At 53.3% G+C, this 12458-nt stretch overlaps 2 protein-coding genes across 4 annotated transcripts; one reads left to right on the top strand and one right to left on the bottom strand.

Moving 5' to 3' along the window:
* The first annotated feature begins 236 nt into the window (after positions 1 to 236).
* tomm34 (translocase of outer mitochondrial membrane 34) lies at positions 237 to 7356 on the top strand. 3 transcript variants are annotated; one of them, XR_015866587.1, is made up of 8 exons: positions 237 to 566; positions 993 to 1132; positions 1839 to 1938; positions 2599 to 2751; positions 3615 to 3899; positions 3964 to 4090; positions 4441 to 4651; positions 4731 to 7356. XR_015866587.1 is itself a non-coding variant. In XM_088423277.1 (7 exons), exons 2-7 carry the CDS (start codon positions 1003 to 1005, stop codon positions 4594 to 4596), a joined length of 951 nt encoding a protein of 316 aa, XP_088279403.1. In that variant the 5' UTR covers positions 237 to 566; positions 993 to 1002; the 3' UTR covers positions 4597 to 7356. The 3 variants fall into 3 exon arrangements, 2 of the variants coding, with proteins under 2 accessions (XP_088279403.1, XP_088279404.1); XM_088423277.1 differs by having other exon boundaries at positions 4441 to 7356; XM_088423278.1 differs by lacking the exon at positions 237 to 566 and adding an exon at positions 681 to 810 and having other exon boundaries at positions 4441 to 7356.
* On the bottom strand, positions 6222 to 12066 carry LOC148419601 (14-3-3 protein beta/alpha-1-like). Its single transcript, XM_088423279.1, has 7 exons — positions 11909 to 12066; positions 9917 to 10076; positions 9685 to 9825; positions 8864 to 8987; positions 8613 to 8776; positions 8448 to 8543; positions 6222 to 7762 (listed from the first exon to the last, which is right to left on the bottom strand). The coding sequence occupies exons 2-7, from the start codon at positions 10067 to 10069 to the stop codon at positions 7706 to 7708; spliced, it is 735 nt and encodes a 244-aa protein (XP_088279405.1). The 5' UTR covers positions 10070 to 10076; positions 11909 to 12066; the 3' UTR covers positions 6222 to 7705.
* Between the last annotated feature and the right edge of the window lie 392 nt (positions 12067 to 12458).

Below are 12458 nucleotides of genomic sequence, written 5' to 3'. Positions count from 1 at the left end.
GAAGTGTTTTCTTGTTCCTAAAATAATAATTGAGAAGCACTCATATGTTATTGTAAAGACACCAACTCAAATGCATGTCAAGTCATGTTGTGGTGCCTATTGTCAATAATAAACAGAAAATATTTTCTTACATCCAAATATTAAAAAGTTAATGTTCGCGATTTGCTCCCCTTTTGACGCACAACACTGTGGCATGAGCTAGCGTCCCTATTTCCTAGGGTTCTTGAACGCAGCTTTTGATAAGCCATCTCACCACCTTGCGGCCGGCAGTCATTCCCGTCGTCGTCCACCCGACTGACAAGTGAGCGCCGCGGGCCGGAAAGTTCCCGACCCGCCGCCTCCCTTCCCCCCCTTTACCGCATTTAGCACGAGCGATTCCGGCACGACCTGAACCAGACCAACAACCAAAAGGATTGAAGGGAAACGGGTTGGAGAAGGAATGACTGTGTCACTGGCGCCCGCGAGTTCTGGACGTTTTCCGACGATTTAAAGCCGAGTCGAGTAAGCCACTTTTGGAGCCGGAGCCGGAGCCGGAGCCGAATCCGCCACCTGGCGTCAGAAAAGCAGTAAGCGAAACGAGCCTCCCGTCCTGGTGTTAGCTTTTAGCTTAGCGTAGCAACCGGAAGTGTACCGCCCACCCGCTTAGCTTAGCTTCCGGCGTCCGTTTACATGGTTTTGTTAGCTTAGCTACAACGCCGGCCGGTATTGGCTAGCATGACATAACCACAATTTTTTCTCAAGTGTCGTATGGTTTTATTTACACTTGCTGTAATAAAAAGTATTTTTTCCTACGCAAACTATTACATTCCCGTGAGTATTCAGTTCCGTTTTTTTGCGCCTAACAAGCATTAATGATGTTTGGCTGTAAATATGAAACTATCAGTTTCCGTGCATGCTCAGCGTTGACAAGGTTGTGTTAGGCGTACGTTTTGAGGAAGATCCCATACAAGTCAGTTGCCATGCGCGCTGAGTTTGGAATTCCCCGAAAACAGAACACCCGGAATGACTTCGAAAACGAAAGGTGGAGCGTGGGCCGAGCTGAAGCAGGCCGGCAATGAGTGCTTCAAAGCGGGCCAGTACGGAGAGGCCACCCGCTTGTACAGCCTGGCCATCGGCGAGCTACACAAGACCAGTAAGTCCACTTCCATATCGTCACTTCCACTTCATTAACACCTAATAAAGATGTCCCTTAGCGTTTTAAGGCAGCGGTTTGGCCTTTCACGCTACTTGACAAAATTTTTCTTTTTCCCACTCCCATGAAGGCAACATACTTGTTGCTGGGCAGAATTCCCATTGGCACCCCGTATTCTGCGCTGTATAGGGTCCACCGAAAAGCCTTCAATTTTCTCTTATAGTTCGGTGCGCCTAATACTAGGCATAGACTGCGAGTTTTCGGGTTTGAGCACAGAAAAACATTTTTCTCACTCAAAATCTCTCATCGCTCGCTCACGACGGCCCTCCGTTCCTCGCTAAACATCTAGCTCTACGCCGGCTAGAGTCGTGTTCTCCGCGCGCCCAGTTTGGCACGCGGATTACAAATGTGCCACAAAGCCGGCCGCTCAGCGCTAGTAAAAGTCCATTGATTGCTCGGTCTCCAATTGGATTGCTTGTTGTGGTCACCTTTTTTTCTGATGGAAGAGTAGAATCTATTCTTCCCTATTGCACCGAGCACGTTTGTACGGACATGGCACCCAAAATTTTGTCGGCCTCGAACGATGAGTAAAAACGCTCAAAGTCGTCCGGCACGGGCTGCCGGCCGCTTGGCACTGAAAGACTTAACTGGTGTATTATGCTGATGACGTGCGAATTCTGATGCGTGGTCACGTTTGCTTTTGCAGATGCGAAGAACGTGGAGGATTTGAGCGTGCTGCACTCCAACCGCGCCGCCAGCTACCTCAAAGAAGGAAACTGCGCCGAATGTTTGAAGGACTGCAACATGTGAGTAGATCGCAGCCGCTATTTGAAGGGGATAGGGATCAAGTCGAGCCGTGATTAGCAAACTTGCGTGTTCGACGTCTCATTGGATGCTCCCTAAAAGTGAAATCTCCGACAAAGGTTTCGTAGCCTGTATAAATAGTCGAAGCCGTGAACACACCACAAATACGATCTCGATCGCTACAATTGCCGCGCAGTAAATAGGGTCAGAAAAGGTCTCCGTGGACCTCCGGCCGGCGACTCGCGCTTCCACTTCTGAGGATCGTTTTCAAGCCCGACCCAATGTAGCCTTTTGACTGCGGCCGTATGTGCTCTAGCCAGCGCGAGATGCGCTAAGTAGCCCGTTGCAAGGGAGCCCGCGACCGGTCTCCGGACGGCGAGGTGAGGCCGAGAGCCAGGATAACAGCCGGGCTCCCTGTTTTTTACCTAAACCCGGAGCGCTAACGGCACAGCGCCGCTCGGGATAACAAAGTGCGCGACGACGGCGACGGACAAATAACCGCTCGGCAGATGGTGAAGGTTCTCTGTAATATTGCTAAGTATGCCACTGATCGCGCACTCCGCCTTTTCCCACCCGGTTCGCTCAGGTCGGACCCTTCGTCGTTAGCCGCATACTTAGCAACCTACCTTGGGATTTAGCGCTTCCCCCCTCTCCTCCGGCAGTTCTCTGGGCTTGGTACCGTTCAACGCGAAGTCTTTGCTGCGCCGAGCCGCCGCCTCGGAGGCCCGGGAGCGTTACCGCCAGGCCTACGTGGACTACAAGACTGTGCTGCAGCTGGATGCAAATCTAGTGGCCGCGCACGACGGAGCAAACAGGTGAAAGCCGCATACAGTACTCGACATATTCGTCCTAACCGCTGATGCCGCGGATGAGCCTCATGTCAATATCGTTTCACTTTGGCGCGGCTTCCCAAACTCCGAGGCTCACGTGACTCATCTCAGATGGGCGGCCGGGTCTCTTTGTAACGAGGCGTGCCACCGTCGCAGAGATGTCACGACGTGAACGTTTAAAGCGTTCCAGAATGCCGCGCTTAACCAAGTGTTTGTACGCCTTGAGAGGAGGAAAAAATAAATAGCAATATTATTGCTGCACTTAACCGAATATTAATAGCGGTGGCACGGATCGTGTTGTTTGAATACTGCCAGCCGCCGTTTCTTGGCTCGTGAGACAACCTGCCTTTTCTTTGCATTGTACGCACACGAAAAAAATAATCAGGCAGGTTAAAAACCCCGCATTCTGAATCAACCTTTCTTTTACCTAACCTTTTTGGCATCGTTTGTTTTCGGGGCGTGTCCGGCATTTATTTATTTATTTTTTTCCCCCCTTTGGAGGGGGTGTAGTTTTCAGACGGGACAGAGCAGACAGGTGTGATTGAACGTCACAACGGATGAACTTGTAAATCTCGATGGCGCGGTCAGAAAGATAACAAAAATAATGCGCTTGTCGAATCGTTTCGGGGGCCGGGCAAAATGCGGAAGCGGGCCGTAGGTCGGGGACCGCTGTCCTTGTCGCAAATTCAAACCAGAGAGGCTGCCTATCTTACCAGTTTAATTATTTATTTAGCGAGAAAGCTACCTAGCCCAGACTGGATTAGCTACTTACCTGCTTTTTACTTGGCCGGTCACACAACCGAGCCTATTTCCAAGCGGTCTGCTTCTACCTACCTTACCTTTTGTAGGATGACAAAAGCCTTGACGGAGGTTGACGGTCCGTCATGGCGGGAGAAGCTCCCCGCCATCCCCGTCGTGCCCCTGGCGGTCCGAGAGAAGGTCGCCCGAGCGCCCCGATGCGACGGCGCGGCGCGGAAGCCCGACTTAACCCGCGAGGAGGACGTGCAACGAGCCAAGTCGCTTAAGGAGGAGGGAAACGCGCTGGTCAAGAAAGGGGCGCACGCCCAGGCTGTGGAAAAGTACACGCAGAGCATCCTCCACCACGACAAAGAGGCCGCGGCCTTCACCAACCGGTAGGTAAGCAAAGACCGCCGCCTTAGCGGGACTTCGGTGCTAACCTTGCGCGCCTGCGCTCAGGGCGTTGTGCTACCTGGCGCTCAAGCGCTACCGGGACGCGGTCGGCGACTGCGGCGCGGCGCTCGCCATCGACGGCGTCAACATCAAGGCGCTCTACCGACGGGCGCAGGCATACAAGGAGCTCAAGGTGACCCGCGCGCCGACCCGTATTCTCGAGCGTTGGTCCGTTAGCCCCTATTAGCTCTTTTCCCGGAACTGGAACTTTGCTGTCCCGTCAAACGACAGATGCGCTTCAAGGGGCCGATTTGCCTACCTTACTCCTTACTGACCTACCGCATTTCTCCAAAACCCCCTCCGCCTTTTTTTTTTTTTTTTTTACTTGAATTTGGGTGAATTTGACCAAAAACGCAAATATAAGTCTATCTAAAGTTTAGGTAGATGACAGATGACTCACTTCACATTTGAATGACACAGATATGTGGAAGAAATTGCGAATGCGCGTATTAGCCGGTTTCCATCCTTGTTTCTCTTCCTCAGGATGGGAACAGTTGCGTCCGAGACCTGAACAAGCTCTTGGAGTTGGAACCAAACAACACGGCCGCCCTCAAACTGCTACAGGAAGTGCAGCAGCTGCATCAACAGCAACAACCGCCGCAGGAGAAGAAGAAGAAGAGCAAAAACAAGAAGAAGTGACCGGCGGAGACCGCGCGCACATCTTAAGAACTTGGAGCGCCGATTCCCTCGCGAGGTGTGAAGTCATCAGCGGCCATCTTGCGTCGCCGTTCGCTTCGCGCGCATTAGTTTTCACCCTGCTCGTTTCTCCGCAGCCTTTTATTTTCAATTTTCATGACAAAAAAAAAAAAAAAAGCAGCAGTGGGTGGCATGAGGCGGTCGCGCCACTAAAATCTGGGAGGAGCGCTACATACGCGGTGCGTGGGTAAGAATGCCTTCATAAATTTTTTGGGGTAAGGTGCTGTGTCTGCAACATATTCAAACGAACGCAAAGCCCATCAGGGAAAAAAACCCCAACAAAGTCAGGTGTCTGAGATACACCGGATAGCGAATCCAGCACGTCCGTCGCCGTCCTCCTTTGGATAAGAAGTGTTCTCGCGACACAAGACGGCCGACCTTTGTTTTGGGCCCGGTGACGCCATGGAGTCCGCTTTAGTTTTCAAGACGTCGGTGTTTAGGAGCCTGTGTGTTGAGGACCCGCCCATACGGCCCCCGCTGCCATGCCGCCCGCTTTTCCGACCCGAGCCAAGTGCCTGAAATCGTCCTTGAGCTCTTCCATAAACTGCCTTTTGAGGCGTTCCGTCTCGTCGTCTTTGCCGCTCTGCTATGGGCGTCTCCCCCATCTTCATTGGTGCCGTCCTCTTGTCTTTCAGCTCCTTTTCCTTTTTTTGTCACCTTGAATGTTTTTTTGATCTCGTCATCAGCGGTCACGGACCGCCGTTTATCCGCTTCTTTCATTTTCTTCTCGAATCGTCCGGTAATTCAAATTTGTCACCTCTCATCACCGATCTTTTTTTTTTTTTTGTCACCCGAGCTCTTGGTTGGCGCCTGGCCGTCCGCGTCCCTCAGCTTGACGTCTCATTTCAGCGCGTCCTCGATCTTAAATGAAACTTTTCATCTCACCTCACTTTATCTCCTTCCTTCTCCCGAAGGTCGCGGCGGGTCTTTGAGCTCTCGACGGGAGCGGAAATTTGGCGCGTTGGGGTTTCGTTGCCTTTTGCGCTCCGCGCCATGAAAAAGCAGCCTCGGGATTGGGCCGCAGAAGCGTGCGAAACCTTCTCACTTAGGGCTCACTTTTGTGATTAAAGGGTGTGCGGCGATCTTTGGGAACCGCCGCAATCATCGGGCGGGGAAGTGGCAGTTTTGACCTTTTTTTTTGGCAGTTTTATTCAAGCAAAGTCAAAACGGTCGTAAGCATGTGCGCACGTTAAGCAATAAAACCGTCATACAAGCGAAGTTAAGTGTATTTCTTGATGCGATTTGAAGTAGAATAGCGGTTGAAAAGTTGAACTCAAGTTTGCGTAGGCATTCGTACGTTTTTTTTTTTCTCCAAATATTTGTCCTCAGCAACGCGCAATATCCACTATCATCATTGGACCGTTTCTTCGGAAAGCGAACGGCACGCATCTTGTCCACGGGGATTCGGATGCAATTTTCATCAAACGGTGGCCCGCTAGCTTTTCTGGTCGCTACGGAAACCGACATGCACATTTGACAATGTAGCACTTTTAGGGTGACAAATCAGCCACCCTTTTCTTGCCAGCGGGTGAAGCGTTCTTTTTTTCCTTGGTTAGTGCCAAAGGCGATTAAATCCGTTTCCAAATAATGTCCAATCAAGCCAACAGACTCCTTTTTCAGTTATTCGTCTGCTGTATTGTGCACTTGGGATATTCGTTCTTCAAAGGTTAAGTGTGTTATCAATAAAAAAGTAACATTACAATGGAGCTGTAGAGCATATATGCCATTTCTTTCTCCGTGTCGTGGGTGTTGAGGTGAGAGAGAAAAAAAAAAAAAGACAACCTCTGAGAATAACTCTGTACTAGAACAGACTAGGTCAAATGTGTGCTGTGACTACTTTGGAAATACCTACTGTGGAAACACTAGATACCGCAATTGAAGCCGCAAAGGCTTCACGTTAAAGATGTTTGTAAACCACAGGTCAGCGGTGGCCATGTTATTTGATTTGGGGCTCTGATCTTTTTCTTCTTACATTTTTAGAAGCGGCGGCTCTCAAAGCGGGGTCCGCGGACCCCCAGGCGTCCGTGGCTTGACCGCAGGGGGTCCGCGAAATCATTTGGGTGTTTTGGAAGTGATTTTTTTAACAGTTAGCTTTACGCCTTGTTTGGTGGAGCCGCCGTCGATGTCCTTCCCTCGGCGAGATCCGGCCCACGAGTGAGTCTCGGTTGGAATGTAGTCGTTTCGACCGGCTTCATATATTTGAAACGATGTTGTTATTCGCAAATTTGTCCGGATGCATCTTGCGTCCGCGGTTGCTCGCTATCAAGGCGATGAAGCCGGCAAAGCTAAAGCAGGAGCATCTGATTGGATAATGGAGGTGTGCAATTTTCTCAACTTCACTACTTCAGAAAAGTAAGGCATATACTTGTTGTCAAATGGAATACGTTGCTGAATAGTAAGGGCAAGTAACCGCAAAGAGCTGCAAGGGCGGGTCCTTGCGGATTTCCAAAAAGGGGTCCCCGACTCCAAAACTCTTTGAGAACCCCTGCTTAAGGTTGTGGGGTTTGATCTTTTAGCTCCCGGAACCTTCCGCCTTCTCATTCCTGGCAATGTTTTGGTCGCTAAAATTTCTAACTTGGGGTCCATGCAACACCCCCCCCCCCCCCAATAGTCAGACAGGAGCCTCTGGAGCCCAAATGGGACGAAGACGAAAGGAATCGTGAGCGTTGTTGTTGAAAATAAACACACAGTTTAATAACCTTTTTTTGTCTTCTTGTTTGGATTAAAGTGGAATAAAAGCAGCCAGTGGGCAGGACTAACAAGCCGACTAGAAGTTAGGCGGGGGAAGAAGGAAATAGTGAGAGCCTTAAAAGAAAGAAGAAAAAATAAAAACCTCCTAGTGAGACGGGACGGGCCAGAGGTTCTAAAGGAGCGTGTGGAGTGCCAGGTTGAGCTGGGGGGGGGGGGGGGGGCTCATGCTGCTGCTGCTGCTTATGCAGAAGACCAAGAGGGAGGAATGAACGCTTGTGTGCATGAAGACGGGAAGAGAAGGCGGAGGAGAAAAGAAGGGGGGTGGGGTGGGGTGGGGTGGGGGATGTCTGGGTGCGTTGTGCTAGTTCTCGCCCTCGCCGGCCTCCACCTCGTCACCCTGGTTTTCTGATGTCCACAGCTGAGGACGACACACAGCAAGTCGGCCGTCAGTGGCGCTCCGTACGCTTTCCTCATACCGTTCACTTAACCCGCCGTCAAACGCTATATACGCGCCGTCGTCATCCGTTCCCAGTCTCGGCTTTTCGCCTTTTAATGCTTTCGTGGGCCGTGTTTGATCTGAATCTTTAACCCCCCCCGAGATTTTTCACCGATCACCACCCGACTTGGGCTGAACCTACGCCCTCTTCATGTACGATAAGAGTAAAAATGCAATCATTACAAAAGTAACTACGCCGTATACTTGAATAATTATGAATATTTTCTACGTCGTAATCGGAGTATTATGAACAAGACTTGCATGAGTCCGGGCTAAGCCGAACGTCCGAGTCACGGAAAGGCTTTCCAGCGTCATAGGTCGTCGGCGAGCGCCACCCGGTGCTTTTGGGGTGTCGACGCAAACATCGCTCTTGCGCACCGCTCGCGACTTGCCGTTGATTCAAGCGAAATCGGGGGAAAGGCGCGGGCTTTTCAATATGTCCAAACAGGACGCGTTCATCACTACCGCTCCTGAACGCTTTTTAGTGGCCCTCGAGTTCAAAATGTGTAAAACAGTCATACTTGAAATGAATTGGACTTTTCAATCTTGACATCCCGCCATATCTAATGCGGCTCACGATAAAAAGGAGTTTGACGCGACGACTCACAGTCAGGTTGTCCCTTAGTAGCTGCATGATCAGCGTGCTGTCTTTGTACGATTCCTCGTTCAAGCTGTCGAGCTCGGCGATGGCCTCGTCGAAAGCCTGCCCGGGAAGGAGCGGGTCAGGGTCGGGGGGCCGGCGGGAGCGCCGCCGCCGCCGCCGCCGTCGTACCTGCTTGGCCAGAGAACAGGCCTGTTCGGGCGAGTTGAGGATCTCGTAGAAGAAGACGGAGAAGTTGAGGGCCAGGCCCAGTCGGATGGGATGTGTGGACTGCATGTCCGTCTTGCTGATGTCAAACGCCAGCTGGTACGCTTCCTGGGAGTTGGTCACCGTATCTTTAAAGACAACGCGAGGGGAACCCCTTCTTAGCCGTTCCGACAAGAGGCTGGCGCGCGCGCTTCTCCGCGCCGAACGAAGCTCACCCTTCTTGTCCTCGCCGACCGCCACCTCAGACAGGTATCTGAAGTAGTCTCCTTTCATTTTGAGGTAGAAAACTTTGCTCTCTGCCGGCTTGGCGTTGACGATGAGAAAATTGTCCAGAAGGTTCTGAAAGATGTCGAGAGCCGCCACGGGAAAGCAAAATGTGACTAGCGCGCCTTCGGCCCGATGCCGTCGGATACGCACGAGCGATGTGTTATACTTTCTTTGTATCCCGTACCCCCCCCCCCCCCCCCCCCCCCCCCCCCCTTGGCATATGCTTTTGCATGGATAAGTACCGGTTTGCGTCTAATTCGCGTTTCGTATTGAAATGATAGCCTTCGTAACTCAAGTTAAATGATCCACTTCATCGATGTCGTTTTTCTACATTTTGAGGCGGTAGTCGAAAAAGTATTTTGGGGACGCGAGCAAGCTGGGGCTCCCGTTCGGTCGCCCGCGATAAAAATCTTAAGCCGCCGGACGGCCGTTAGAAAAAGGTCGGGGACCTCTGCGGCGGCCAATGTGAGTTCCGCACGTTTAGATTTACTAAAGGGACTAAGGTTTTTTTGTTTTTTTTTAGACATTTCCATGCGTCTAAACCAAGTCTTGTTTGGCACGATTCCCAACATGTACTTTGAAATTTCATGAGGTATCTATCCCGCGTGTATTCCGGTTTTCTCTCCCCGACACACCCGATTCAAATTAGCTTTAAAAAAAAAAAAAAAAACGATCCTCATCATTTGAATCGGGCGCCTTTGAGAGAGAAGGTTTGAAAAGATGCCGGGTACCGGCCCCGCGAGACCGGAGTTCCGCACCCGGGGCGTACCAAGACGTCATTGCAGATGTCTTTCAGCTCGGCCTCGATCTTGGTGCGGTAGTCGCGAGCCATCTGCTGCTTCTTCTCGTTGCCCTCCGTCTTCTGCTCGATGCTGGAGATGACGCGCCAGGACGAGCGGCGAGCCCCCACCTGCCGGCGAGCCCGGCGTGAGGCGGCGGCGCGAGGCGGCGCGAGGCGGCGGCGGGCGGCGCGAGGCGGCGGCGGGCCGAGCCGTACGTACCACGTTCTTGTAGGCCACCGACAGCAGGTTGCGCTCCTCGTTGGTCAGGTCCTTGTTTTGCTCCGTCACCTGCTTCATGGCGGCCGCCATGTCGTCGTAGCGCTCGGCCTGCTCGGCCAGCTTGGCTTTCTGCACCAGGTCGCTCCTGTCCATCTTGCGGCTGCCGAGGACCGCAACCAGCGCGTCATGGCTTGGGAGAGCGGGCCAACGGCACGCCGGGGAACGTCCCGGCTTCTCGCCGCGACGGCCGCCGCCTCCTTTCCGTCACGTAAAGTAGGTCGCGCGGGCCGACCCAGAGTCAATTTTAGAAAACTTGAGCGGTAGCTACTCCGGCCCACTTTTGCAACCGCCTCGTCGCCAAACATCCACACCCCCGGATCGCCGGAGCTAATTAACAGGCCCGCCCCCCCCAAAAAAAACAACAACTTGATTGGTTATGCGCTCATCGCGTAGGAATAGCCCATAGGTGTGGAACTCCAGTCCCGGAGGGCCGGTATCCTGCATATTTCCAAACAACCCTAACACCCCTAAACACACCCGACTCAAACAATGAGAATCATTTTCAGGCTCCCGCGGAGCTCGCCCACGAGCTGATCATTTGAATCAGGCGGGTCGGAGAGAAAACCGCAAAACGTGCGGGATACCGGCCCACTAGGACACCTATGAAATTGTGCCAAACCAACCGCAGCTCACTTCTTTTCTGCATTTATTCATGTGTTCCCAGGCTAAGCCGCGATTGGTTGTGACATTCCGAGCAACTGCTATGTCATTTTCAATGGACGGGAAGAGGCAAAATGGCCGCCCCCTGAGATGGATTAAAAGCAGGTGAATTTTGCTGCTTCTTTCATATTCCGCAAACACGATCTGGCTCATTATAGGGTGTTTAGACGCGAGGAGGCGATGCATGTTATTGGAGTGTTCGATGGATGGGTCGACATCCCCTTGACGCCTCCTTCGTCCGCGCGTGTGAAACTGAGCTCTATCGGCCGAATCGTGTGGCGTCAGTCTCACTCACTCACACACACACACCGACTGACGATTGCTTCAGTCGATCTCCCGAAGCGTTACCAGTCTCCTTTGACAACGAACGTTCACTTTCTAGAGCCGTCGCCCCCCCCACACCCCACACCCCACACACACACACAACTCGCGGTTAGCCAGCGTGCTAACAAGCGAGCAGGCTTCCCTCGTCCCAGGCGAGACCGTGACTAAATAGGCTCCGTTCGCCGTCGCCGCCGGCCGTGAAATCGTTGCAGGCGAAGAGTGTCGCCGCAGGCTGCGATTTTGTGCGCGGGGCCCGCTCGCGGTTCCGCCCTCGCCCTCCTCCTCCTAGTCGCCGCCGCCGCACTCCCTTGTGGAATTTTAAGATGGAGGCTAGCCTGGCGCGCTAGTCGGAATTCGACGGAACCTGCGAAGCGACGGCGCCGCGCCCTCGGGCAGTCCGAAAGCGACTTTTGGCCGGAAACGCGGTCCGATCGAGCCCGATCGAATCGGCGATTCGCGGGGGGAGGAAGGGGGCGAAGCGGCGGGGGAGGGGAACTCCCGGGAAATGAGGGTGTGTGTGTGTGTGTGTGTGTGTGTGCGCGCGCCCTCTCTGTCTCTCGCGCGCGCGCGTTAGCCCACGCCATGGCGGATCGACGAGCACCGGATTCCACCGAGCGAGCCCGACGCGCGCTTCGGCAGACGCGCGCAGCGCAGCCCGCGGGAAAACTCGCGGGCCGAGCCGAGGCGGCTCAGCTGTCAAGGAATCGCCGGCGAACCCCTCCCCGCACGACGTCGAGGCGAGGCGAGGCGAGGCGAGGCGAAGTCGCGCGGCGCGGCGCGGCCGCCGATCCGTCGCGATCGGGCGGTACCGGGGCGCCGCCGGCTCATCGGCGGATCTCGGCCTAAATCCTCGCAGGCGGCCGGCCGCAAAGCACAATGGGCCGGCGGCTTCCGCGCTCGGGGGTCGCTTCCGGGCGAGCGAGGGCGAAGGCCGTCCGCGAGACTCACGTTTGTCACGTAGGAGACTTCGCGATTTTCTGCTGCTGTGACCGATGAGGCTTTATCGAGCCGCCGTCCTCTCGCTGCTCTCGCTGCTCAGGGGATTCAGGGCAGTACCACTTCCGCCTGCGCTGACACTTCCGCTTCCTCCGAGCCCCACCCCTCCCCCCGCCAGTATCCATGGCGACCCCGCCGAGGGGTTTCCCGGCATCTCGGCAGGGGCTATGACGTCAGGGCCGTCATGGCAACCGCCCCGGACCGTGACGTATCGTTTCGTTGCTCCTTTTTTTCGATTTTTTCAACATTTTATTTGATCCGTTTATCCAAGCCGCGACTCATTCGTTTGATTTGTTGTTCTTGACAAAATCTTCCGGGCCGATATTATGTCATCGCACCTCTGCTCTAATAAACCGCTCAAAAATAGTTTGCGTTCAATAGTACATTTACAACCTCGACCCCGTCTTGAAAATGTACTTTTTCCATCTGAAACGAACAAGATTCCTCTTGTGAACAAAAATTGTGAAAAAAAACTCCCCGACACTTTCAAAAAAAACAACTG

This window comes from Hippichthys cyanospilos, chromosome 9 (genome assembly GCF_059441005.1).
Source record: "Hippichthys cyanospilos isolate Australia breed blue-spotted pipefish chromosome 9, RoL_Hcya_1.0, whole genome shotgun sequence".
NCBI classification, from domain to species: domain Eukaryota; kingdom Metazoa; phylum Chordata; class Actinopteri; order Syngnathiformes; family Syngnathidae; genus Hippichthys; species Hippichthys cyanospilos.
The sequence above is the reverse complement of the archived record's forward strand: the minus strand, read 5'-3'. Positions and strand labels throughout refer to the sequence as shown.

Bases quoted from the DNA above. Each gene is read 5' to 3' on its own strand.
- tomm34 (XM_088423277.1), top strand. From the start codon at position 1,003: ATGACTTCGAAAACGAAAGGTGGAGCGTGGGCCGAGCTGAAGCAGGCC. The intron at 1,133-1,838 runs GTAAGTCCACTT...TTGCTTTTGCAG, and splicing joins CGGCGAGCTACACAAGACCA to ATGCGAAGAACGTGGAGGAT. The intron at 4,091-4,440 runs GTGACCCGCGCG...TCTCTTCCTCAG, and splicing joins AGGCATACAAGGAGCTCAAG to GATGGGAACAGTTGCGTCCG.
- LOC148419601 (XM_088423279.1), bottom strand. From the start codon at position 10,069: ATGGACAGGAGCGACCTGGTGCAGAAAGCCAAGCTGGCCGAGCAGGCC. The intron at 8,988-9,684 runs GTACGCCCCGGG...GACATCTTTCAG, and splicing joins ACATCTGCAATGACGTCTTG to AACCTTCTGGACAATTTTCT. The intron at 7,763-8,447 runs GTGAGTCGTCGC...TGTCGTCCTCAG, and splicing joins TACTAAGGGACAACCTGACT to CTGTGGACATCAGAAAACCA.